The sequence below is a fragment of the Empidonax traillii genome, unplaced genomic scaffold (assembly GCF_003031625.1).
Source record: "Empidonax traillii isolate 1590-97213 ecotype Southwest subspecies unplaced genomic scaffold, ASM303162v1 scaffold1105:size522451, whole genome shotgun sequence".
NCBI classification, from domain to species: Eukaryota; Metazoa; Chordata; class Aves; order Passeriformes; family Tyrannidae; genus Empidonax; species Empidonax traillii.
The window spans coordinates 388,711-416,348 of NW_020956298.1; the positions used below are offsets into that span (position 1 = coordinate 388,711).

General features: G+C 36.9%; 1 protein-coding gene across 1 annotated transcript in view; it reads left to right on the forward strand.

The window, feature by feature from the left end:
- ACER3 (alkaline ceramidase 3) overlaps positions 1 to 27,638 on the forward strand; it is a 52,569-nt gene that overhangs the window by 20,566 nt on the left and 4,365 nt on the right. The window contains exons 3-8 of the mRNA XM_027904949.1: positions 6,886 to 6,938; positions 11,075 to 11,127; positions 13,254 to 13,335; positions 14,474 to 14,509; positions 22,750 to 22,808; positions 26,074 to 26,175. Coding sequence (XP_027760750.1) covers positions 6,886 to 6,938; positions 11,075 to 11,127; positions 13,254 to 13,335; positions 14,474 to 14,509; positions 22,750 to 22,808; positions 26,074 to 26,175 — 385 coding nt within the window. The remainder of the gene's footprint in view (positions 1 to 6,885; positions 6,939 to 11,074; positions 11,128 to 13,253; positions 13,336 to 14,473; positions 14,510 to 22,749; positions 22,809 to 26,073; positions 26,176 to 27,638) is intronic.

Genomic DNA, 27,638 nt, shown 5'->3' on the forward strand with positions numbered 1-27,638 from the left:
AGGTGCCTTGTGTGTTCTACTTAAAAGACAGTTTCACATTATATTTATATTTTTCTTACATTTGTATGGAACAGAAAGTGGCCAAGATCTTGAAGGAACTGGAAAGGTATTCTTTCATGAGTTTGAGTTTGTTTTCAATTCCTCTTTGGCATATATCACCCAACAATCTAAATGCCATAGTAACTGGGAAGTTTTGTAAGGATGGAAGAACAATGTGATGTTCATGTTTAGATCTACTTAAGGGCAGTCTGTTTTCTCTGTAATAACAAAATCCAGAAAAGAACAAACTTCCTTTGAAATGTTAATCATGCAAATAGAAGTCATGCTCCTTATGAGAAAAGATGCTTGAAGATGGTTCACGTTTGGCTGGTGGGTCTCAAACTAGATTTCACAGAATTTCTGTGTTTTCTATAGCTTCCAACTCTGTGGAGATCTGTCTTGGTCTTCAGAGTGGTAAAGGATTGATAAATGTTACTTTTAATGTTGGCATATTGTGTATTTAGGCAAACATTGTTGAAAAGCACATATCCATATGCTAAATGTATCCTTGATGCCAGGTAAACTGTAACGTACACTGGGTGTAACTTGGTGAGTTTTCGGTTACATCAGCTTTGCTGACCTATGTGGAAGGTAGGCAGCAACAATGCACAGCTTTGTATGTTGTCTGAACACTTTCCAAATAGCCAGTTGTAGGCTTTTTATGGGTTTCAGTAATTATTAATTTTTTGTCTTGATATGAAACAGAATTCTTGAAAGTCAGGGTTTACTTCTAAAAAGAGAGGGAAAGAAATGGTGTGTAAGCATTTGCTTAAGTTGACTTTGCGTGTTCTTGAATCAAAGTATCCTATACTGCCATTCTTTTTAAACTAAAAAAAAACCTGAATTAAATTAAAACTCTGTTTGATACTGTCTTCACTGTAATTTTTGGCTATCTCTGTCAGTGACACTTTATGATGGAGAGAGTGTGCCAGTCTCTGGCCAGAATGTCAGGCTGTCACACTAACTAGGCGTTTCTCATATCCCATTTAAATTTTAAAATGCTTTTGAAAAAAACAAAAGTCTTTGATTATAGTAAATACAATGCACTTCAGTTTTATACTCTTTGTGATGTTGATGAAGGGGAGCTCAGCCTGCATATTCCACAGCAGTGCTGGAGGGCAGTCCTGAGTTCCAGCTGGGCCCTGCTCATCTGTGACTGGGATGGCTTTGACTCCTGTCTAAAGTGATAAATGTTTGCATGGCTTGATTTTTATCTCATGTGTTGGAACCTAACATTAAAGGTCACTCCCAAAAGCATTTCCCTTCTGTTTTGTCTCTGCTTCAGTATTTGTAACGCTGGACTGTTTTCCAGCATTTGAAAGATGTAAAGGAATGTAGAAGACTTTATAGTTTCTCAGTGAAAAACAGGAACAGGATGATTTGAAATGACAGTTCTCTTAACATTTGCTCTACTACACAGTAAAAGCAGTGAATGAGAACATAAACAGAATTTTAAATATAGTTGAAATGTACCAGGAACACTGGCATTTTTTCTGTGCGTGTGACTGAACGAGCTGCATACTGGAGATAGTAAGTGTACAGAAATTCCTTTTTGTAAGAAAGTACCAATGAGTTCTTTCCCTCACAGGAATTTCATTTATTAACAGATTTCATTCTACTTATTTAATTTGTAACAAAAAAGTAGAGACCTAATCTGTGAAAGGATAGTGAATTTCATGCAAACTTCTGATTTCCTTCAGGCACCATGCTTCATTAAGACCATATAGCAGTGCTTCTACCTAGCTAGTAGTGTCTGAGGGTTGTTTTGTCAAAGCAGAAATGCTTTAACAAATCCTCTGTGAAGATGGAGGTGGGAGGGCACTTCAGTTGGGTTTTAAAAACTTTGAATAGCTACTGAGATTTTACAAGACATGAAAAGACAGCTGTCAAAGCGGATGTTAAAATTAAATCTGTTAGCATTTGAGAACATAAAAAGTGTTGTTTCTAGACATTATTTTGATCCAAATCAGCTGCTTTTTTTGGATACTTCCAGGCATTTAGCTGATTGTCAGTTCTTTTGTGTTTTACCACACCGTGTTCAGTGCTTCACTTTTATACACACAATTTCTTTGGTTGACATTTATTTTCTTTTAGAACCAAATGCATTTTGAATTATGGAAGCACTGTTTGTTTCACATACATGCTAAGATCTTGGCAGGACAACAAGGGGTATTTCTAAATAATTGTTCAAATAAATTTCTTGTTTATACTGGTGCCCAGACTGAGTTGCACTTTTCAGCAAGTTCTTTGAGATACAGCATGCTGTTCTCAGACCTCTTTTCAGCTGCCTTTCAGCGCAAAAGGTGTGTTGTCAATTAACTCAGTAGGAATTGGATGTGGTTTTTTAAGTTTTAGAGAACCATTTAACCCACCTATAAATTATGAAGAATAATCTTAAGCAATTATTTTAACATGTTGCACCTCCTGAAGTACGTGGAACAAATCATCACACTGTCACTACCTCAAAGGACAAGCAGTTTGTTTTGAGTTGTTCCTTATGACACTGGGGTATTGTATCAGGTTCTACCGTATGTCCTCTCCACATGCATTCTGGAAAACTGCTTCTGAAATGGTTCATATTCTAGAAGAGTCTCCATTTAAAAAAACCCTATATGTATGTATTTTTAAAAAAAAAAGAGAGAGTGTAACTGTTCTGGACATAGGATAAGAGAAATGGAGTAATGTACTTTATTAGATATTTTAGTTGAAATTTGGAAGGATTGTTCTTGTTTGTATTTCTTTGTCCTGTCATTCCAGCTGTGCCTAAGTGGAGAAAAAAAAATGCAAAAAGTTTTCTACATCAGGCATAGCCATAGGAACTTGTAAGCAACTTACTAACTTACTAAAAACTTTATTTCCAGTGAAACTCTGTGTCTGTGAAAATAATTCTTTGAAGCCCTTCAATCAAAGTTAATTCCCCTATTCTTACCTAACACCCATAGAGAAGCTCCTAGGGCTGTGCTGGTGTTAGTACATCAAATGTGGCTGGGAACATTCCTGAGTGCTGAAGCCAAGTAGCATGGAACAGCCCATGTCTGTTTATCTTAGCCTCCAAAACAAGGTGACTGCATACAAATTCCCTGCTGAGCACAGACCCCGGGCTCTTCTGGCTGCTGGGCAGTACCTGAAAGCTGCGTGGGGAAAGTGCTAGTTGGAGTAGCCCAGATTCACAGTGCAAACTGTTCTAACAACTCACTAGTGCAGACAGCTGTATTATAGTGTCTTTATTACTGGCAGAGCTGTAACCTTGGAGTATCTAAGGTCTCTCCTGTCTCTTATGCTGTGGAGGGAAACCTTTGCAAAAAAAAAAAATTAAAAATCGTTTGAATTCTACTTTTTCATTGTTTCGTTCTTTGACTGTTTTTATAATGCAGTATGTTGTTGTTTATCTTCAGTTCTATCACTCTTAAAAAAAAAAAAAAGATGGAATTCACCTCCGAATTTAAACACCTAAACATACGTGTCTGCCTGTGCAGAGGGTTCTGTCTACCATTGCAGTCATTAAAGCCAGGAGGATCATTTTACTCATTCTAAAATACGTGTTTGGCCAGCTGAATTACTCTCGATAATTCCATTCTCTTAGTGGGAGCTGTGACACCTAGTTCATGTGTAGATACCTAAATAAAGGTGTTTGCATCTGGAGCATCCTTCATTCAGGGTATTTTCATACAGTACCTGTACAAAGTTTAAATTCAAACCCTTTCTGAAACCCTAACCTTAAATTTAAATTGAGTTTAAATGCAAACCCTTTCTGAAATCCTAATAAACTGCTTTTCCTGTAAAGGATTTAGGCTTACAATGTGAATTTTGAATGCTGATAGGTAGTTAGATCAAACTAAATTATCACTGATTATGTGTTACTTCTGATGCTTCCTAAAACTTGGAAAATAATCCCTCTAGGGTTCAAATCCTGAAAGCTTATATGGTTCATATATAGAGCTGAATCTTCTGTATAGTGTTAGATTATTTCCGGTATAGTTATTGCCCTCAAGTTTTTTGACAGTGAAATAATTGTGTATGAAGTAAAGTTTGCAAAAGCATTGCTTTTACATCTTCACTAACACAACTGTTTTATGAACTGACAGTAACTGCACGTTGTGTTTGCTGCAGGACAAAGGATGACTGTGTTAGTCTACGTATAGCAGCTAACCTGATTTTGCATTTCCAGTCTTTTTAAGTGCTGTTGTGATCTCATACTACTGTAACTTAATGTCTGTTCTATGCTTAAGATATAATCTTATATAACCCCTGTAACTTGAAAGGTTCGTTGATGTAAAAATGAGGAGTGATTTGCAGTATCTATGAAAAGTGAGCTACCTTAGTTAGGGAGGAAATGGTACTGCTTCAGATGGCGTAAAAACTTCTCTACCAATAGGCAGCTTTCAGTAATTTAAGCTTCTTTGCAAAAGGAAACACATAAAATAAAAAGTGCAACCCCTGCTTACAAGGTAAGAAGCAAATTATTGCTCAGTGTGTCAGTGGCTGTGCAGGAAAGTTGCTTCTCTTGAAAACCGGTGTAATCAGTGATTGTGATCACTCCTATTTTGAAAAGTACAAAGCTGGCAGAATGTCTCATTACAGTGATGGCTTTTGGGCCTGAAGTTAGATGATGAAAAGTATATCTCAAGATAGCTGCCTTCCTGTAGAACTTCAGGTAGAAGCCACGTGTGAAAGCATTTTAGCCTAAGTATTAAACCACTGCTTACTGGAGACAAATAAGTGTAAGTTAGACATGAAGTGTGACAAAAAGGTCATATAATTTTTAATCATGTAACATTCTGGGTTATCTGCTGAATGCATGTATAACAGACAGACTTAACCATGCTCATGACCATGTTAGGATTGCAGCAAGCAGTATTGCAGCCATTTCCATTAGAGGTTTTTATTTTAGGGAAGACCATGTGATCAAGTCCCTGTCAACATTTCTTGTTTTAAATGTATGTTTTATTGCTACATAACATAGCTAAAATATCGTTCTGCGATGCATAGTAAAATTTTGTAATCAGAGAAACTCTAAGTGTGATCATTGCACAGAAACAAGAAGGGTTTAATTAATTTTAGAAATTAATTGTAGTAATGGATTTAATGACCTGAAACAGTAATAACTCCTGCATTCTTGATTTTTTGAAAGACTTGTAAGGAAAAATTAATATAAAAGGAACTGCTTCTAATCATATAGGAGGAAAAAGAGGAGTTCAGTAGCTGATTGTTGAGATTTATTAACCCAAATAACATTGAGAAACAAACAGAAAATCCCACAACCCAACGACATATTTTGTTAATTTAAAATCAGTCAGAATTTTTTATGCAATCATTTTGCCCATATTTGAAAATTAAATTTGTTACAAATTGTAAGAGTTTGTGTCCTGTGACAGCCAGGATAATTGATGATATTGTTTTAATTATGATCTTAATGCGCTTTTTTTCCAGAATGCATAGTAGTTGTCATATATTCTGTATACATAGAAAAATGGCTATGAGAATTTCCCATTAGAATCTCAATGAAGGTGAAAGCAGCTGTCACTTATTGTTTGGAAATATTTTTCAGAAGCAAACCAATGTAATCAGAGCTTACAGAAGTGCATGTGGTTGTTTATTGTGTGGTAGAGAGCTGTGCTCAGTTTTCCCAGAGAATTAATGACATTAAAGTTTTGGCAATAGATTTTTAAATGTAGCTGTATTACAGTTTCAGGTTTCAGTAAAGTTACCTGCCTAGGTATTTAATTTCATTGAGTACATGTAATAGTCACAGTTCTAGTCTAATAACATCTAAAGAAGCATCTCCAGACATGTCTGTTGACTGTCTTGGGAATCCTTTATAGAATGCACAGGGATAGAGGTCTTGTTTATGCATCAGTGAAACCTGACTGTCATGTGTAGACGAGGTGATGCTCTTACTGCAAAACACGTCAGCACTACCCCGTGATCAAGGCTTGAGTGCAAATTACTTGGCTGTCTCTGAAACTAGTCTGAGGTAAAAAGTAATTTCTTCTCTTCAGGAAGACAAGACATCGTGTTACTGTTCTTGCAAAATAAAAATGAACTGGTGCTTTAATGAGAGTGTTTTACTGATAACATTTCAAAGTAAGGAATGATGAATTAAGTACTGTACCAGCTTTGCTCTAAACAGTGAAATCTAACTTCTAAAAACATTATCCATGTCTAAGTGAAAAGGCTGTGCACAGGCAAAGTATATATCTCATAAAGTAATTTCAGAAGTAAATGCAGAGTTTGAAAAGAGGTATTTCAGATAAATATAAATAATTTCTTGGAAGCTTGTCTTTCTCTGTAGAAGGCCAGGAAATGGTGATCTCATTTCACAAAATGAATCCATACTGTGTGGGATTGGTTTGTTTGCCTTGAATTTCGAGTTCTGAGTTCTAGTAGCAATTAATTTCTGCTTATAGAGACAATAAAAAGCTCTATGTAAAATGTAGGTTTTAAAAAATGGACAATAAGCAGAAATATAAGAGGCTTTCAGCAGTACTAGCCATTGAATGTTGTACTTAAAAGAAGAAAAAGAAAAGATATATTGAATTATAATACTCCATTCATTCTGGGTTCCCTCTGTTCCTATCTTCTTTGAGATTACACCAGTTCATAGGAGACAGTATTGAGAGGAGGGAAAGAGGACACTCACTCCCAAAAACCCAGAAATTCAGGAACATCACTGGTGACTAATATATAAAGTAAAAGGCTGTAGAACACTGGAGATTTGTCTCTGCAGTGAAATATGCTAATGTTCTAATTTTTTTTTCCACCGTAAAATTCATGCATTTAAATTACTATACTTGAAAATTTTACATTTAGATTTTTATGTTGACCATGGTTTTGATTTGTTTTCAGCTGTGGGATTGGGATCTTGGTGCTTCCACATGACCCTGAAGTATGAAATGCAGGTGAGTACTGATAAGTAGCTGTGCATTATTTTGTGTGTGTATCTCACTATACAGTCATATTGCCATTTCCTGACTTGATGAAACCCATATAAAATGAGTTAATCTGCCTTAAGTATCATTGTACCTGACTCCTGCTCTCAACAAAAGAGTAATCCTGGTCTTTTCCACTGATAGACATAGAGGAATATATACTTGCATCTAAAATAAGAGCTGTAATCAATTGCTTATGTTGATAGAGGACACTTTATCCTTTGGGAAATCATGCTATCTTTTTATACAAGTTGTTGTTTTAAATTACTACAGCTTTGGCTTAATAACAAGCTGTATAGACAGTAAATTGTTATTTATAATTATAAAAATACATAAATAACAATAAATTATTTATTTTATCTTTTTCATCTTTATTTTCTGTTACGATTTCTATTTATCTAGAGGTACCTGTAGCGTTAATAGTGAAGTCAGTATCTTTTGAGTAGTAGTAGTTGAGCTGTCTTCTCTTATTTTTAAGTAGAAGGCATTCTAGAACAAATCACAGGGCATAGGGATTTTAGTCCTGGTATTTCCTGTTTTCTAAAGGGACACAGGAAGTCTTGTCCTCTTCCTCTTTTAGGTCTTCGAAGATTAAGGAAATTCATCTTTGAATCAAAAGCAGGATGAAGTGGGATTCAGTTCAAAATAAAGAAATCTACATTTAAAAGTCTGTGCTGGAAGTCTGTGCTCTCACCGTAGCGAGTGGAAGCACAGTTAAATCAGTGGAACTCAGGGAGGCAGTCAGCTGGGCTGAATCGTTCTCCAGACTGCATTGGCAGCCTTCACTTAAAAAAGATTAATTTGTCTGAATATAGGTGTTTAGTATTATTTTAGACCCTGTGAGTGTTGGTTAAGGCATCCAGCTGCCATCCCACAGAGGTGCAGGTTTCTTAGACTCCCCTATCACATCTGCTAGTCTTGGGTAGGTGTATTGGATGTGACAGAGTATCTCAGATGGCATTAGGCAACTATGCTGCTGCAGCCGAGTTGAGTCCTGGATTTCTGCTGATCACAGTGGGACCTACATATTGCCAGTTGTTTGAAGTTTGCCTCCATGATGCTCCAATATCTCTAGTATGTACTGGAGACTGCCAGCTTCCACAGAGCATGTAGTTGACACCATGTAAGAATATTTGGTACTTTTCTTGGCATGAAAAAGGCAGTTTGTAGAGCCATTTCACAACTTCCTCCCAAGTTAAGGTGTGATTTACCTATATTCACTTCTGTGGTGAAACTGCCTTGAATTTCAGCCTTTTTCATATGTCTTCCCTGAGCTGCTTACTCCTAACATGGCCAGTATTTCAAATCCTCTTTCTTACGCTGATGCAGAGGTGAGCAAGGGCACCATGAAACTCAGATCATTAAAATGATACAGACTTAAAACATTCTTACATGGGGTTTTTTTGGTGCCCTTTTTTTTTTAATTTTTATTTTTATGTGTGTGTAGAGGCTTTTCTAATCCAAGTCATTTTACTGCTACTAGCTATGTAGTTCTGGTGTTGCATCAGAACAACTAAAGGCTCTGTGAACTGTGGTGAGTAAAGTGTGGGCAGAAGCAGATGAGAAGGAAGTGGGAATGTCTTGCATCATCTTTCCAACTGATGTAAAAGGCTTCGTGTGAGGCAGAGAAAGTACATTTTTTTGGCAGCCAAGTGAAATCTGCAAGTGACCCATAATTACTCCAGTTGCTAGCTCATGGATCACCACAGAGGAAATAGTTCAACCAATAAATAACCTTTTCTCGTTCACTTTATCTCTTGTTATGATTTAAAATCAGCATTGATAGCTTTTGAGTTTTTCTTTTTACATTTGTTTTGCACTCTTAATATAGTAAATAGTTGATTCAGTTTGCTTAAGTAAGAGAAATGTGAAAGCTTCTGTTCTTGAAAGCAATTGTTCAGAATAGTTCTAAAGCAATTACCCCTTTTTGTCTTATTTTTATGAGAGCTGCATGATTGTGCATTCCTCAAGAATCCGAAATACTTATTTAACCAGTGAAATCAGCTCACTGAGTTTCCTTCTTTCCATGGTTCTTCATTGTCCAGACATGTCTTTGACATTCTAGAATCATTAATTCCTTTGGATACAGAAGCCATTATATTCTGCATGCAAATTCTAAGATTGTTTGACAGGCTCTTTGTTCTTACTGTAATTTCCCTGAGATGTTGCCAGCATATGAACTTAAAAGTTTAATGAGCCGTCCAAATTTGAAAAATTTTCCATGTTGTATTTCTTGTTCTCCCCCCCCTTTTTTTCTTTTATGAGGTGTTAAATGACTCACAGTCTTTAACAGCCACATGAATTAATCTTGCAGCTAATGCCTGTCAGACTTGGAAAAGCACATCACTGATTTTATAAAATACTATTACTATAAAGCTGAATTCAGCTACTTCTTCTATTTTTTCCCCTCCAAGGCATCACAGCAAAGATAGACTAATGTGATGGCAAATTGCTGCCTAATACACCTGTTGGCTTCAGCTGCTTTCAATGTTCCTGATATTGTCTTTGTGCTACCTGTTGAGGTCCCTGACCCTATAATGCACGGGTGCAGGAATTTAAAGCTTCTTCTGCAAGGTTAGTTGTGTGCTGGCTCAGATGTTGGACCTTGCTCACTGTGGGTCAGATGAGCACTACTGCCTCACTGGAGAGAAGCAGTGGGAGTGTGGGTGAAGATGCAAGACTTGCCCTTTCAGTTGCAGCTGGTCAGCAGAGATGTTTAGCAGCACTGTGAAACACTTCCTGAACTTTCTTCGACCAAAACCACAACAAGCTAATACTTCACACACAGGATAATACATCTATCTCCTTCTGTAAAGAATTAGATCCCTGTTTTTAACCTAGTATGAAATTTCAAAGCTGAAATGTTGGTTTTGACTGTGCAGTTAGAAAAATGATCCCAAGCCAAGCAGAGTAAGGCTGGCTTTATAAAAGGGTTTGCATAAGCTGCTATTGCTCTTAATGTGTCTCACTATTCAGAAAAACATGGTTGTGAGCTTGTCAGGTACCCTGTACCAGTAGTAGGAAAGCAATTTCTGTACAGGCATGGCCATCAAGAATTTTCAGAGTGATAACAGAAAAAGATGAAAATCTTTCTTGCATCTAGTTCTTGTTTTTCTTAGGACTGAATCAAGTTCTAAAAGGCCTAACTATTAATGTTTGCTTAGCATATTAGAAATCAGAGGCTGTGGATCTTCATTGATCCATTTGTGTGCTTTTTCATTTTCGTGGTTTTCAGTCCTTCATAAGAGGTAAGTTTAGCTATATATCTATAAGCAGAAATTCATCACATATCTTTGATGAGAAAAGTTTTAGAAGAAAATGGTACTAAGGTTTTTTTTTCTTTCAGTGATAAATGACAATTTTGAGTGTACCTGTTCTTGAGAAAACTATCTTGTGATAACTATTTTAATTCCATTCTATGAAGGTTGCAAGTTCCCAGAAAAATAACTGGTTTAGCTGTAACATGCCAGTCTTCTCCCAAAGTACAAAAATTAAGACAATAAAACTTGATCTGCAGTCATAATCTGAGAGGGGGGAGGAAACCCAACAAAACACACCACAAGAACCCCACAACAAAAAGAACAAGAACCTCACATCGAACAAAAAAAAAAATTCCTGTCTCTGAATTAAAACAATGTAAGAAATTTCTAAAATTAGGAAGTAAACATGCAAGCACATTGCCCATCTTAATGGGCTAAAGTTGTATTTTATGCTATAAAAAAAATCTTGTTTCACTTTCTCTGTGAAGAAGATGCTACTGACTGCAAGGCTATAGATGGGATGGTCTTATTCAGTCTGACTTCACAAAACTAATTCTTACAAATGTTTTAAGAGGTATCAACAGCGTATAGCAAGATTCTTTGAAGGTTTGGGCTTTTATGATGAGTAATATTCAAAAGATTCAGAGTAATAAGCTCGTTACTGCAGCAGCTTTTGGTAGATGAATAGGGTTTGATATTGCTACATCTTGAAGTACAGTCAAGAAGATGGATATCGAAATGACATAAAAACTCATGTTTACTGAACACTTACCTCTCCTTAATTAACTTACACAAGCTTGTGATTTAAAAGTAGTTTTCATGCTTTAATGTCTTTGCTTTTTCTAGCTGTTGGATGAACTGCCAATGATATACAGTTGTTGTGTGTTTGTCTACTGCCTGTAAGTATTTGCTAATTTCTTTTTTCCTGAATATTTATGAAATGTTAACTTCTGAAATGTGGAATCTCTGAAGCTGGATTTAGTGTATAGTGAGACAAAGCTTCTACTGCTTCTGGTGAGGTCTGGTTTTGCAAAGCACTATGACATTGGAACACCAAGCTGGCATTAGTACTAGTTTTTGCTAATTTAGATATATTTTACCAGTGTTTTTAGCAAGAAAAAAAAACACTTTTAGTTAAGATTTTAGTTAAGATTTAGTGTAGTATACAATCAAAATTCAGTGCTACTTGGCATAAAAACAGCAGACATAATAAAATCAACTTCAGTAATACCTACAAAATTAGCAACATTATAATTCATTGGAGCTGGGTTTCTGTGATGTAGTCTGACTCCAAACACTTCAGGTTTCTGGCTAAACCTGCTTTCCACTCATCTGGAAAATTAAACAAAAGATTTTATGAAGAGTTAAATGCATATTTTTTGGAGAGTGTTTTGGAACATGTTTGACAGCTTAATGTGATGCCAGGATGTTTTCAACCATTTAATTTTGGGAGCAACATAATATCTGACAACTGTAAAGATACCCTAAGTTGGCTTTTACTACTTGCCTGTTGCTGCAAGGCTTGGATTTAACATGATTTGTTCTGTCACTTGGAAAATATAAATGATAAATGCTTTTGAAAATATCAAATATTCAGCTGTTGAAAATTGTAATGACTTTGGTAAAGATTACCAGCAGCTTGCAGTGGAGTTGGGGAGCTAAAGGACTAAACCTCTGTCTGTGGAAATAACCCTCAATTTGTGACTCATGCATTAGTGTGATTTGTACAAACTCAGGACCAGAATTGTAATGCCTCTCTTAGCAGAAATATTTCCATTGTAGCTCCCTATCTCCTTGAAACTGCCTTTGCATTTATTTTGCCTGATTTGAATGTGATTGAGAAAAAACATGAGAAGTAGCTATAAAAATCTGTCTGAAAAAAATATTTTTTGTGTGTGTGCAGCGGTTACTATATTATCTTTAAAAGCGCTGAAGCCTGTCACTGCATTTAAGCTCTAATAAGATTCTGTATATATAAGCTTGGTAGCAATTAAAATGTTCAAAAGAATGAGCTAATGTGTAGTTTAGAAAGCCTTTAATTTTTTCTTTTGTTTTCTTGAAAGCAGATTGCAGGTGGTTCTGCACAGGACATTCCCTTATACGTCATTCAGTCCTGCTGACTCTTAAGCTGTGTAATTACTTCAGCAAGCCATTTTGCAATGTAGTACGTTGTGCTGCCTTTAGATTTTTTTTCCCCAGATATGGGGGTTTTTTTGTTTCCTTTTATTCACTCATGAGTGTGTCTGTTTCTCAAAGTTTATAAACAAATAAACTAGACAGATGTGACTTGGAGTTCTATAGACAACTTCCTCCAGCCCTAATGATGATGGGCTTCTCGAAGTTCATTTTTCTTGGGATTTTTTTGACCTTTATTTCTGATGGAGGTACTGTCTGCAACGTGTGTGTATTTCCATAACAACTGAGACTGAAACGTAGTGCAGAGATTGTGAAGCTAATTTTAATTGGTTGTTTTACATACTGGGAGCAGTTAGCTAGTTTTACCTTCCACTTCTATCAGTACCCAATCTAGCAAATGTACTGTACTGTGACTGCAGTGAAGGCATAAACAATCTGCATTTTAACATATCTCTGCAGTTCACTGTTTTGCAAGGCAGTCCTTTTCCCACACTGCCTTTAGCTCACAGATGAAATGTTTTTTGACAGCTGTATTGCATTTCAAACTAACTTCTAATTTGTCATCCATTATCACCCTTTAAGCCCCTTCTGAAAACACTTCTGTTTTACAAATTCTTTTCGTAGAGGGGGGTACTTTTTTTGTATATGCTTGAGCTTATTGGTGTTGGGGTTTTCATGCATTGGATTTTTTAAAAAACCTTTATTGGTAGAAGTATGAATTGTTCTATTAAAATAATATATCTTTACTGGAGGAGTTACAATTTCTTGAAGGGCCTAAGACCCATTAGGATCAATTTTCTCCCAAATTTTGTGATAATATGCTTTGAAAAATGCATCCTTTATGTGGTAAGCGATGAATGTTATCATTCTCCTTTATGTTCTCTTCCAGGTACGAATGTTTCAAGTACAAGAACACAGTCAATTATCCGCTGCTTTTCGTGTTAATAACATACAGCTTTGTAGTCAGCATAGTAAGTAACTTTTTCTAATAAGGCATTTTCACCTGTAGGTTTGACAATTTTCCTGCCAGCGAAGGAACATTATAGAGGCAGTACTGAATCTCTGTCACTTCCAGTCAAGAAAGACAAATTATTCTTTTGTTGGGAAAATGATGTGCTGGCCACCTTTCTATCTAAACCGCTGTATAGAATAAATGAAGGGGAAAAGCAATAATCCAGTTGCTAGAATAGGAATGTGAGAAAAATAGTCACTGTTGATTTGTTATGAGACCTTGGACAAGCTGCATTCCTCACCTTCTCTCACTGGAATTCATCTATAGAAATAAGAATTATCCTGCTTGACAGGCTGCAAAAAGTGAACTGTGATACTCAGTCCAGGATATTGACTGGTGTTTTAAAACAGCCAGAATAAGAAAAATAGTGTAGCTGTTAGTTAAAATTCTTCTCATTTTTTTTTGTGTCACAGCTAATTTGACTCCCTTTCTCAGTCCAGTGTTCTCCCTTTATGAATAAACTTAGTTTTGTGCTGGATGTCAATGACAGATGAAATTTTCTTTGTAATTTTTGTTGATAGCAATTTCTTAAAAAAATTAGTATTATTGTAAGTCATCTTCAGCTGTCAAAAGTCCAGCCTGTTGTCTTCTGTTTCTCCTACAATTTCTTACACCTGTGGCATGTTACGCCTAAGGTCTAGTGCCCTTCCCTTTTCAAGAGCATAAATTAAATGGCCTTAATTAACAGTAGAAAGAACTACTAACTTTTTTTAAAAATTATTGAAATGTTAAATTATTGTCTAAAACATTAGTAATAGCAAATCAAAGTAGAGCACATTTTCTTTTTGCAATGCATATTGAGAACGTGTCTGGTAATTTCAGCATCTTAACTGGTTTTGTATGTGCTGCAACTCTATTAAATGAGAAGCCTAATGTTAGATGTTAATGTTTCTATTTGTGCTTCTTAATTTAAAATAAGTCCACAGTTAAAACCTCAGGTGTTGCCAGAGGAAAATTCAAATGTTTCATCAACTTTAATGGTGCATGCATAGACACTCATGGTTGATTCTAACAGAACAAGTCTTGCCAATATTTAGATAAATAATTTTACATTTGTTCTGTGTTGCAAATTATTTCTCTTTTTTTAATCTTTCCAGATTTACTTGAATTTGAAAGAGCCTGTATTCCATCAGGTAAATCTTGCTTTGTTGAAGCAGCTAATCTTGTGTTTTGACTATGATGTTTTAGTGGAATGTTTTATGTTATTTTATAGCTGGAAGGAAGATGAAAGGGAAGAACAGTTTGCCTTTTGTTTTTTCTTTGAGAAGTATTGCTGCCCGTTGTGTTGCCATCCTCTTACTTAGTGACCTGAAAAAATAGAATGGTTTAATGTGTGTTCTGTTTTAGCATTTGACCTAATATTTCCCATGGTTTTCATCAGGGACAAACATAACAAGGTGTCCCTAAGGTGTGTGTGAGAGGGAGGGCTTAATAAATCCTTTATTGCTTTTTTTCCATTAGTAGCTGCTTTGAAACTATGACCTTGCATCATAACATGGCCTGTGTGACTTAAAACCATGTTCTTCTCTCTGCTTTAACATATTAGTTGATTGGGTTTTCTAACTAGTCGATTTTACTTAGTGTAAATTCAAGGTGAATTTAAACATAGAATGCCTTCTAAGGTTATGTAGCAGACTGGTTTGTATAGGCATAATGGCATGTTTGGTACAGGCTCCTTTTGTAGCAGCTCAGGAGTATTAATATGCATCCCCTGCCTGTGGGGATTGGACTGTATCACTTTCCTCTTCACAGGAGGTTAGAAACGATGCTTGTTTCTATATGCCATGGGTAGTTTTCTCTCATTTATGATTTTTTTGATTAGGGATAACAGCTGAAAAATTGCCAAGCAAAAAGCACTGAGCTCTTTGCAGGACAGAGCTTTAAAGCCTTAATTTCTAAAATTGGTAGTGCCATTGCTTGTCAAAATGTGCCTGCTGCATCAGCAGTTGTAAAAATGATATGCGGCTTCTGTTGCTGGATTAGTGAGGCACTGATCAACAGAATACATTCTCAGCTGCTCCAGATAATCTCTCCTAGAAACATGCATTGTTGCTCTACCTGTAGATAAAAGAGAAACTTGCAGGGTGAGGTTTTTGAATTATGTTAATTAAATCCTTCCCGTTTTTTCCCCTACTTACATTTCCAGCAGGAAGATACTGACTGGGATGAAAGTGGCAATTTCTGGTGTTTTTACTGAGCTGGTCATAACTGGTTTTGAATGAAGTGACTTAGACTAATTTTGTTAACAACAGTGGCAGAATTTACTGTTTACTTATTTATTTATTACAAACTTTTATCTCTTTTTTCATTTATTTACCCAACTTACATTTATTGCAATAAATGCATCACAGCCTCACTATATTCCAGTTTGATGCCTTTGGCATAGATATTGTCCCATGTCACAAATACTAAGGCAATAGATGTTGTGACTTTTTGGGAAAGAAGGAAATATGGAAACTTCAAAGTCTTGCCCCAGACCTTTAATTTTTTTGCATCTGATTTTTCTTCAGTTCATAGTATGAATTCTCTGTCTTAATCTATACACAAGGAATCCATGTAGAAAATATTTGGTCCCATAAAAGTGCTGGACATTTTACAACAACTCTTTGCAAATTGATTTTTATGGAGAACGTACAGTTATGGCTGAATTCCAAACGTTCAAGTACTGTACTTGTTTTTTCACAGTCTTTGGCAAATATGTTGTAAATCCTGAGGAAATGTTTCTCTGACTGCATAGCAAAGCAAGGTTATTTTTTTAATACTTGTCCATTACTTTAGAGTGCATTAAAAAAAAAGTAAAATCATTTCAGTAAGCTTTTTCCAGCTGAATGGGTCACATGGGCTTAAAGTACAGTTAGATATGCTTGTGCAATCATAGTTTAAATCACAGTCTTGGTCCCTAACTGTGTTAGAAACCAACATCAGGAGATAAAGCAGCATTTGATTCTTCTAGGTGTTTGTCTGTGATTATCCTAATTTGCAGGCTTGCAAAAAGGAGAATAACTACATGGACAACCTAATATTGTTCATTGTTTCAGTTTGGGTGTTTTTTTCCCTGAAAGAAAGCAGTAAGAATGGAAAAGGATCCTATTATATTTAGCAACCAGGATCTAAGCCTCGGTTTTCTGCAAATTACTTTCTACTTGTCTTCCCAACTTAGGCTCATAAGTTGCTGACTGCCAGCAAGGCACGATGGTGATTTTGATTTGTTATCTATAGCACATGGCAACAGAGACCAACTTCTTTTTCTCCATCCACATATTGGAGATCTTTAAGGGTCTTAGTGCTTTAACCATAGGAGCAATCAGATGCATGTTTTGGGCAGTTGGAGGCAGCACGTCATTAGAAGGATGAAAAAATGTCCCTGCCTGACAACTGAGCTAGCGTTTTTTGCCACCTCATCAATTAAATTAAAGATACTGGTGGCCTTTACCAGCATATATTGTCTTGTTTATGTTCAAATTGCTCAGGCTAGTGCACTATTATTATCTAATTTTCAAGGTGCTAACAACCCTACATCCCAGTTGCCTAGTTGTTTTTAAGCCATCATCATTGTCACGTAAAACAGCTGTGCCTCTCCTGTCTTTTCCATCTGGCACACAAATTTACTCTCTGATGGCAATTTGTCTGGAGGTTCAGGTTCAAATCAACAACTAATTCTTCTCAGAATTAGTTTTAAATCAGATTAGTTGTCCATCCCTGTTTACCACATTTAGATTTGTGCTTATACAAGAAGAGGGGTTGGGGAAGACCAGCTGCTGGTATAGAGTGATCCATGGATACACAAATATAAGACAGCCCTGGAAGCAGACAAAATTACCCTGACAGTTAAACTTTTCAAGTCAAGTCTTGCAGTAAGTAGTCTTCTTTCTAATGTGAATAGCTCTAGAAAGCTGTCACCTACAAAGCATTGTTTTCCATCCTTATTTGTTTGCCTGCTGCATACCATGTGCTGACTATGCATTTGCACTTGCAGCAATGAAAAACCGCATTCAGCTAGTGAACCAAGTTACGTGAATAATGAAATAGATCTAAAAACCTATTTTATTTGCATAGTTGCCTGCTGCAAGAGTGTGAAGCAAATTCTAGCAAGCAAATAATTAAAAGGTAAATGGAAAATCAGATTAAATATCTGCGAGGGTAAAGGCGCTGCACTGTCACCGCAGAGACCCGGGTTCGATTCCCGGTCGGGGCCGCTCCCTGGGCAGATGGAGCTCGTTAGCCCTGTAAGGCAATCCATCTACGTCCTGAGGACCTCGCTGCCACTGTCCAAGCGTGCTTGGCCCTGGCAGATGAACCTTAGGATTAAAGGGTGGGCTCAGTTCCGCGCACACTGTGTCTCACCTAAAAAATCCAATGCTCAGGCTGGAAGGTGTAAAGACCTTCTCCGGTTCTTCATTCGCGAAGACTGGCCATTACTTCTACATTAGGAAATGTGATGAAAAAATTGACATTCCTGAATGTGGTTGTGGTGTCCCATGAGAAAATAAGCAAGCTGGAGAAGTAGATCGTTATGAGAATTGCAAATAGGGTAAAGGAATGACTAGTGAAAAATAATTAAAGGAGATGATGAAAAACCTGGATCTTCTTGGGATAAGAGTGGGACTGTTTTGGGAGGTTTTTTTAACAACCCATAGCAGGAAAAAGAGTAGTGTACTGATGACATTTTTGACAATAAAAGTTCAGAGGCATCACTGAGTACAGGGGAGGAGATGAAGAAATAACTGGGAGACTTGAGGACTAGGATATCAACTAGTTCAAAATTGAAAAGATGCACTGTTGCACAAGTACCAACTATACTTCTTCTAAACTGTTCAACAGATTACCAGAGGAGGAGAGGGAGTGCCTGGATGTTTACTGATCACAGCACAACAACATGACCAGTGAATTTTTTTACTTTTGATAGAAATATTAGATTTATATAAGTATTAGATTTACCAATTCAGGTGACTTCGAGTAAGAGAGAGACTAAGGCAGGAAAAGCTACTTCACTTGCCTTGATAAAAAATTAGTAACTTTTTTCTCTATGGATGTTTTAAATGTACAGGTCAAAGAAGAAAGTGAAATCACAATGAAATATGTCTGTAAAAGTACATAGGGGAGCTTGAAACTGCGTGAAGAATATGCTATGTCAGGACACAGCTTGTTCAGACTTACAGGACTCCCCATTCTGGGGAATCTGTGTGAACCCACTCAGTGTCTTACAGCTCTCCAGAGTCCCTCCTGCTGCTAAGGCAACAGTTAGTGGTAGGCTTGTGGCTAAATATATTGTGCCTTTTAGTGGAATGTGTCCTTACTTTTTTCTGTATGTTCAGGTTGTCAACCACTCTGGTGAAAATGACCTTTTCAGGCATGCCTTCACCACAGAGCTTTTTCTATTTTGTTGTTGTCCTGTTGAAGACCACATTATAAAACTGACTTGAGTGATATTTCACTGTTACACAGATCATTTGGGGATGTCTTCCAGAGAGCGAGTACATCTTTCATTCTGACTAGTGCTTTTACCTGCACGGTAGCTTGGGGAATGAGGAAGGATATTCTGACTCTCCAAAGGTTCAGTTCTGCAAGTCGTTGAAGGGAAGCTTGGCTTACTGTGACAGGCAGTGTCCCAGAAGCTCTACGGCAGTGTCTTGTGACTTCTGTGTCAATTTGCCATCATGTACATGCATCTGACAGGGCCAAACCAAGTGAATCTGAATTGGTTCAATCAGGACTTATCAAGGCAGCATGCAGTACTACGCAGCTGTAACTGTGCTGAGTTACTTGATGTTTCGGCATCATCTTGGGGATGGCCCTTCCTTCTTCTCTCAGCTCAGATTTCTCTTCCAGAAATCCAAAAACATATAGAAGTTAGTTTTCTTTGTTGCAGATTGCAAATACAGTTTCTGAGTTCAAGTACTTAGACTAATTATCTTTTGATAGCTGGTTGGTGGACTAATAGGTAAACACTGATTGCCAAGAACCCAGAATCTCTTACTGCTGTTCCCAATGTGTATACTAATATTTGAGGCTGATAAATCAGATTTATTAACCAAGGATGGGCAGAAGGCCAGGAGCAGAGGAAACAAAGAAGGGGAAATAGCAGGCTATTTCTGCTTTCTATATTAGAAGAGTAGATGAAGAAGCAGTTTTGTATGTTCCCCCCTTGCAGTGTGGAGTACCAACTTTGCCTCTGACTTCCATTAGTGAATCTATATGATTTGCTTTACTGCCTCCACATCAGAAATGCTGCCAGACATTGAGCCCTGAAGTGCTTACTTCCCATTTGTGAATTAGAAGGATGTTCTTCATATTTGGCCTTCTTTTCAGGTAATCCAGACTTTGGGGTTTTTCCCAACTGCAAAGATACAGGCTTCAAAGCTGAAATATTTGCATCTGAAACAGCAGAGGGAACTATCTAGAGATAACAAAAGATGATGAGATTCTGCTGTTTCCTTTTGTTTCAGTTGCAGTGCAAGGATGTTCTTTGGCTCACAGCTTAAAGACACTGTGAGATAAAAGAGCAGAAAACTTGTTTGGGTTTTCATATGTCGCTTAAGTGATATATTAGTTAAAGAAAAACAACAAAGGGAGCTAAAGGAATGGAAAAATTTGAGTTACCTTGAATAAGGTAGATTTTTTTTTTTTAAACATTGTACTTTATCTTTCTTTGGGTGAATGGATTATACATAACAAATTTTTATCATGATGAAAATAGTAAATCCATAGTTGTTAAAGGAGATAAAGCAAGCACTGCTCCCTGGAGTATGAATGAAATTATGCAGCTTGGTGTTTGGTCCTCTAGTAAGAAACAGCTGTAGCGAAACGTGCAGCTACAGTGTCTGTATATCACAGCAACACCCTCTCAGTGCTCACCTTCAGCGTGGAGGATTGGAGCATGCAGAGCAGAACAGTTTGTTGTTCCAATCTTTCACAGGCTTTTAAACACAAATGTGTTTTACTGCTAACAACCTGGTTGGGTGGGGGAGTGGAAAAGACAAGAAATTGAACTGTCAGCTGTGGGCATATTTTTCGTCAGTCACTGCAAGGTGCTTTCTATTTTTTTTTTTCCTTTGTCCCTCCATTAAGACTTTCCTCTTCTGCAAGCCATTATGCAATTCACTAGGAAATACCAAGCCGGAAGATCTACAAAGAAAGCTTTTCTTAGCTTTTGCTCTTTCCCACTTTTAGCAACTGCTTAAAAAATAGCATTTTACCTGGGCTTTGGGCTGCTTGTAAGATCTGTTTCTCTGGGCATAGACTGACACTGTTTAACTCCTTGTACAAAGAATACAAGAGCAATTTGGGTACAAGCATAAAGGGGGTTACACCCATAATGTGCATGACAGAAATTTCATAGATAGGTTTTGTTCATATCTCTGCTGCAGAAGAGTGTTTTAGCAATAGAAATTGTAAGAAGGAGGAGATCAGCAAGGAAAGGGCATCAAACTGGATTCTAGAACAGCCTTTCTATGAGTGCCATCTTCCTATGTGCCATCCCTCTCTTAGAATAAATTACTGGATTTGATTAGAAAAAAAATGAAGCAGCTGTTTTACATGAGGCTGGTAAAGTAAATGTTAAAGTTTTGCATTTAGTCTGCATTTGTTATATGGTGGGGTCTTTTTAGGCAAAATGTCAGCAATGAACAATTGTACCAGCATGCAGCACCTAGCACACCTGAGCACTTTCCTTTCTACCTTTTGCTTGGCTAAAGATAGGCACTTGATACTTGGGCTGTGTCCAGCAGGTTTTGTTTGTTTTCTTTGTTTCCTGATTTATGTGCTGTACCCCAACAAGGGGACTGGAATTAACAGTTTTGTACAAAGTACAAGCCGAAACCAATTAGCTTACAGAGCAGAACACACAGTAATAGTAATTTATTTACTGAAGTTCTTTAATCTCACTCTGCATGCCTATGAAGAGCTGCTGTGCTGAATAACTTTGAATAGTCAATATTGGAGCTTACTTTTACCTCTTGTCAAGTTTAAGGGCTCTATTGTCTGTCTTGTTCTATAGATATGCACTGATAATATGGTTTGTACTACAAACCTCATCCTTAAAGCTAAAAGGAATTGGCAAATTTGCCTTTATGGACTTTTGAAAGGCAAGTTTCACTTTGCATTGTTACAGCTACCTGTTTTATGTCAGATGGCTAGACACATGCATGTGCTTACAGGATGGTAGTATCTGACTGCCCCAGTTACAGCGGAGTAAGAGGCAGTCCTTGTCTCAAAGGCAACATAGTCTAAAAGAAGGAAGAGTGTGAGGAGGTCAGTAGAACATGGTAAGGACACTGGTTTGTAAACACATTTTTGTGAATTTTAGTGGCTTTTAAAAATAGCAAAGCTGTATCATTTTTGTCTTTCATGCAGCATTAGATAGGAGTCAATTAGAAGCGAAACGAGAAAGGTTAAGTCAGTGAACAAGTAAGAAAAAAAGAGCAAGGGACTTGTGGGCCATTGGAGAGAGGCAAAGAGAAAGGCACAGCTGCTTGGAACAAACTGCCTTTTGGCAGGAGGAAACCAGTGTTCAGAATAAAAAGTATAGAGAGTAATTGAATGTCATTAGTGTCTAAAAATCCTTCCTGCTGCACTAGCTTCTGCGTCAATTCTTAGGCATGACTGACCGCATTTTTCCTTTTCTTTAGTCTTTACATCTTGGAGATGGTATTACGTGGATCCTAAGTTTGTGAATAAAAAACAGAGTGATTTAAAGATCATGAGGCAGAAAATAAATGATTACTTTGACTTTTTATATATGTCAGGTGATTGCATTCAAATTCATCAAGCCTGCAGTGAGCCAGATTTTCCTCATGGATCTTCAGAGCATGCAGCCTTCCCACTATATAATTAGATTGAATCCCAACAACCTGCAATAGTTGTTTGAAATGCTTCCTGGAAAGTTTCTTCCATATTGATGCTCAGTGTGGGCATAGTGCAAAACCTATTCAGGTGTTTGCTTTCAGGAAAAATTATTATTAGATATCAGTGAAAGAAGTACAGCTTTCAAAAGTGATTTTAGCTGATGCTTACAGAATCCTGAGCTAAAATGCACTGACAGAGAAGATATGATAGGAGTTACCATTTTTGATTTCAGGATGCTTTACGAGTGCCATCTAGTGTTTGCTTTCTGATTCAAAACAGTGAAATAGTGGCTTTACACAACTCCCTTTTCCTGTTATTGCATAAAGGCCGTGGTTTAGAATCATGCTTTTATTTGAAACTTTAACAGAAGGCTTTCTTGAGAGGAAGTTAGAAGGAATGCTGTTTTCTTGAGAATAAGAAATCAAAAAAACAATAGAGGCTTTAAAATGTTTTTACTCCTTTAGTGTTTTATAAGATTTCTTGAATCCCAACTGCTGAATTTTCTTTTTTTTTTTTTTCCTCCCCCCAGGTCATGTATGGAACACTAGTTTCTATCATAGTTCTACGATCTGTTTATATAGTATTATGGTAAGTAACCATTTAATTTAACATTATAACATAGCATTTGCATCTTCTTTTTGGTAGGCTTAACGTAAGAAATTGGTAATGGCAGAACTTTTTGAAGTAGGTGTGTTATGCCAGCTCATGGGCCCTGCTCGGCTCATAGGGAATGGCTCATCCCCTTGCACTTCTTGAAGCCACTGGGGTAACGTTAAACTAAACTGAGATTTCTGCATTTACAATCAGTGTTCACTGCCAGGTGTCCTGCTGGTAGCTTCAGCTGTTAGCCTGGGACTTGAAGGGGAATGGAGTTTTTGTCTCAGTATTGCTGGGTAATGTGAAATCTATTGCTAGTGTCCAAACTAATGATGATACCTGGAGACTGGTAAGAGTAAGACTGCAGAGCAGGACCATCACTTAGTAATTTCTGTTCTTCTTCCCTGCTCTAGTATTTAAAATTGAAATGTAAAAGATATTAAATGTTAGTTTTTCTTACAGTTTTGGCTGGATTAAGTTAGGTATACGTTATGGAAATTGAAATAAAAAACTGTGACAAACAAAAGGTATTAGAAGTGTTAGGAGACATGAGAAGCATTAGAATTGTCAGAGCACAGACTTGGTAGGTTAAAGGGAATAAAATAGAATTGAATGAGTACTGTAGTAAACATACTCTCAAGAACTCAGTTGAGTGTCCATTTCTGTCTATGCCCTGTGAATTGTTGGTGTTCTTGTGTATTTGGGGATTGCTCCCAAAAACTGCTGATTTCTTTCTAATGTCATCATTCTAAAGGTGCTTTTTGTTAAACTTTGTTTCGAGTTGCACACATACCTGTTCAGGAGTACAAGGAAAAAATTAACAAAAGGTGTGAATTTGAAATTTCATAGAATCATCAAATATCCTGAATTGGAAGGGACCCACAAGGATCAACTTTGTGCATTGAATCACCTTCCAATTGCAATTTCAGTTTATGTCATTTGGCTTTTCCAAGAAATTCCCCAAGACAGACCAAGTGCAAATGTTCACAGAATTTTATTAAGCAAGAATAACCTAAAGCTAATAGTGTGTTGCAGCTTTAGAAACAACCATCAAACCCACAAACTGGAAGTTTTAATCCTAACCTAGAGATCTTAAGTGATATTACCTTAATTCACTTCCAAGGGGAACCAAATTGAATCGAGTTCAATTAATTTTAATTTTGTTCCTAATCAAGGATTTAGCACAGTTCTAGTCACTTTAGTTTTTCTGTCTGTATAGACAAACTCTTGGGCCTGCTATTTGTCTGGTTCTGCAATTTACACACAGCTGTGCCTTTCCATTATTTCTGACACATATCTTAGTCTTTTGTCTTTGTCAGTAACATTACCATTCTCTCTCCCAGATTATCATTCATTGTTTTCCTCTAGCAAAGTCTGTCTAAGAAGTTCCACCTAGTTTTGCTTCAATTTTAGGGGTTTGGAGTATATATTCTTAATTAACTTGATCACTTCATTGCAATAGTATCCTACAATGACTTGCTTCCCCTCTGTGGTTATATTATGCAAACTGGTTGGGAAGTTGGGATGGGGAGAGAAGTAGATTTGAACTACTTCTAAATTTTAACTAAACAACTACTAATTTTAAATTAGTTCTGCTAGAGAAGCTGTGCCAACCTGAAGGTACCCTTTCTTTTCTCTAAAATTCATCTCCAAGCACACTTTCAGATTTACTTTCTCTGCACTGCTAGAACATATTCCTGTATTTCCATCTGTAGTGCTAGCACTTGTCCAAGCCTGTTTCAGTTTAAATATTGACCCTGATTTCTGTTTATTTTGTTTTTTACTTCACTTCCTACTTTACTTCCTCTTATCCATTCTGAGTTTAGAGCAAAAATCCCAAATAACAGCATGGTATTCCTTCCAGGTTACTATTGCATCCTGTCCTCATTATCTGTTCCTTGTCCTGCCTGTTTCCCCCACACTTTTCATCTCTTTCTTCGTCTGCTTCCTTGCCAACATGACAACTGGGCAAATGTTATTCTCTGTTCACGAAGCATGTTCCCTATTACTAAGTGATGCCAGTCTCTTTCTCATTCCTTCACAAAACACCACCGTTTATTCCCTGAACAATTCTAGCTATAATGACCTACTTACCAGCACATCTAACATACTATTACATGCTCCTTAATGTCTTGGTCTTGCTTATGTCCCTGGTGCACTGAGTTGGGAATATTACAGTGTAGTTCCTGCTGTGTACTGCATGATGCTCCACACATTTATTAGATAACAAGTAATAGTTTTGCTAGTTTATATTAGCAGTGCATTTGTTAACATATACAGCTTGTGTCTGGTTAGCTTGCCCTGTGGAAGAAGCTCTACCTGTTACGTTTTGCACATTTTGGTTCCCAGTGCTCCCAGCTCTGAAATATGTGCTGTGTGTAGCATACACAGTGGAGGGAAAAGCAGCTCAGGAATGTATTTTAACCCAGAATTTCAACTGTGCATTCGTAACACTTAAAAATAACTTAAACAGTATTTCATGGCACCTTTTAGGGTTGGATTTGGGTTTGCTTTTGGACTTGCCTTATGGGAAAGGAGCCTTTCATATAGCAAGTTTACAATTCCATGGTCCAACCTGAATATAGGTAGGGAGAGTAAGTTTATTAATGATGCATTTCCTTGCATCTGATTCTTCAGTGTGTTTCCCATATCTTAAACAGGATTTTTTTTTTCTCCCAAAATTGAATTGACAGTTTTCTATCCCCAGCAGCCCCCAACTCTAAAATACACATAAAATTACTGTTTCCTAATACCATTCATTTGCTTAGTTGTTGGTCATGGTGGTCTGTGTTCATGAAAGTCCTTTTGAAACACCATATTTAAACAAGTCCCCTATTATAGGGCTATCTATTGGAAAAGAGCCTCTTTTGAGAGAGTCCTAATTTGTAAGATGCATTCTTGTTTTGTTTTGGGTTTTTTTAATGAAAGATTATAGGTGGGATGGAAGAATTAGTGCCTTTTAGCCAACGTCAGTCTTCCCACTTCCTTGTTTCATTAGGAGAGTGCAGTATTTAGGGAAACAATTAGATATATAGAAGTAAAGCATTCAAACAAACTGTCTCAGAGAATGTGAAGTCAGGAGAGAGGAGAAGTAAAATACAGTATTTAAATAGATGAAATTTGAAGATAATATTTTTTCTTTTTGGGAAAAACAAATTGATAAAGCATTTTATTTATATGTTATAGTATTTGTGTATGTTACACACTGCCTTTAAAGCATTCTGAACTAAACTTTGCATTATTTCTCTCTCTCTAGGGTATACCCATGGCTTAGAGGTCTAGGCTATACATCTTTAACTGTATTTTTAATGGGATTTTTCCTCTGGAATGTGGACAACATTTTCTGTGATAAATTGAGGTGAGGTTTTTTTCACTTTGCCTGGATAACTCTTAATAGTCTTTTAGTATAAAAATTTGATTGTTTCTGTGGTGTATATTCAAGTCCATCTCATGTTACATATGGTATGCTGCCTACAAAACATCCATGAGGGTTTTATCCAGTTTGCTCACAACTAAATTCAGCACTCAACAGGTTTTTGTTTAGTTTAATGGTTTTTATCCATTAATAGATTTATATTTTTTATGTATCTCTCTAACCTGAAATTAAATTGAGAGGAGTTATGTCACGGAAGTAATTTTTAGGATCTCTGGCTTATTAAAGCCTGCTATTTACTCTTGATTTCATCTGAATGTGTTTTTATCTTGCTTGTTAGTTGGTTTGGTTGGTTTTTGTTTTTTTTTGATTTCTGCTCTTGCCATTTTCAGCAAAATATCAATAGCAGTAGTTCTGCACATTACAGAAATACCAATTTCAATATATGTTACCAAGAAACATAAAATAATACCTATTACCAATAGACAACACCTGGCTGTGATGGATGTGTTCCGCCAGAAACTGGAGGAGGTGGAAAGGTTGATTCCAGCATCCTGAAAAATAGACTTTTGGCAATTCGAAACACTGTTATGCCACTGAACAGTGGCATAGAGTATTGTCCCAGTAGGTTGCCTTGTCAGGGCCAAATAATAGTGTTGCTGTAAAGGAGTCTGAGTTTTCCATCTGTCCCTTTTGGCTCTGTAGTCCCTGCACTAGGTTAGGCCACCTGAAAGTTAACTCCAACAGAGTATTCTTGAAGCTTTTTTTTTTTTTTTTTTAATTAATATAATACATGGTGCCTCATACCTAGAAGCACTTGATACACATGGGATAGAAAAGTTACTTACCAACACAAGTGGTAACATGCAGTTACTTTGCAAATACTGGCATCAGGGTTGATTTTTGCAGCTGCCTCACCTCACTGGTGAGATCATAACCCCCAGTTCACCAAGCTTGCTGAGCTGCTGTGGGTCCAAGGGGCTTTTGAGCTGGTTCCTAGGCCCAAAAATTACCCCAGCTGCTAAGGCACTTTTTTCCATCCTCATTTTGTAACGGGAAAAAATGCTAGTGTACTTCCTGTAGTACTTGTGTGGTTATGGTGTAGTACTTTTGTGGTTATAAGCTTGTTTACTAGCTTTAATCAGACACCTGCAGAGCCTTGGATTTCTGTCAGTGGTGTTACAATTTGAACCTTTGGAGAAAATGCATCCCAACTGCTTGAAATCTTTTGTTCTCTAAAGCTCTAACTTGTGAATCATCCACCTACCTGCTCTGGTTTTCAAGTTCAGAATTGGTTCAGGTTTTATTTTTCCATATTTCTTTAAATCTGCAGTTTATTTTTAAAAGTTTTGAATTTGGGCTTTGAAATTTCCTGCCGTCCAAAGGCTCAGAGGTTGTGCCAGGCTGACAGCACATCCAGTGTCATTGCTGGGCTGACTGAATTGAAG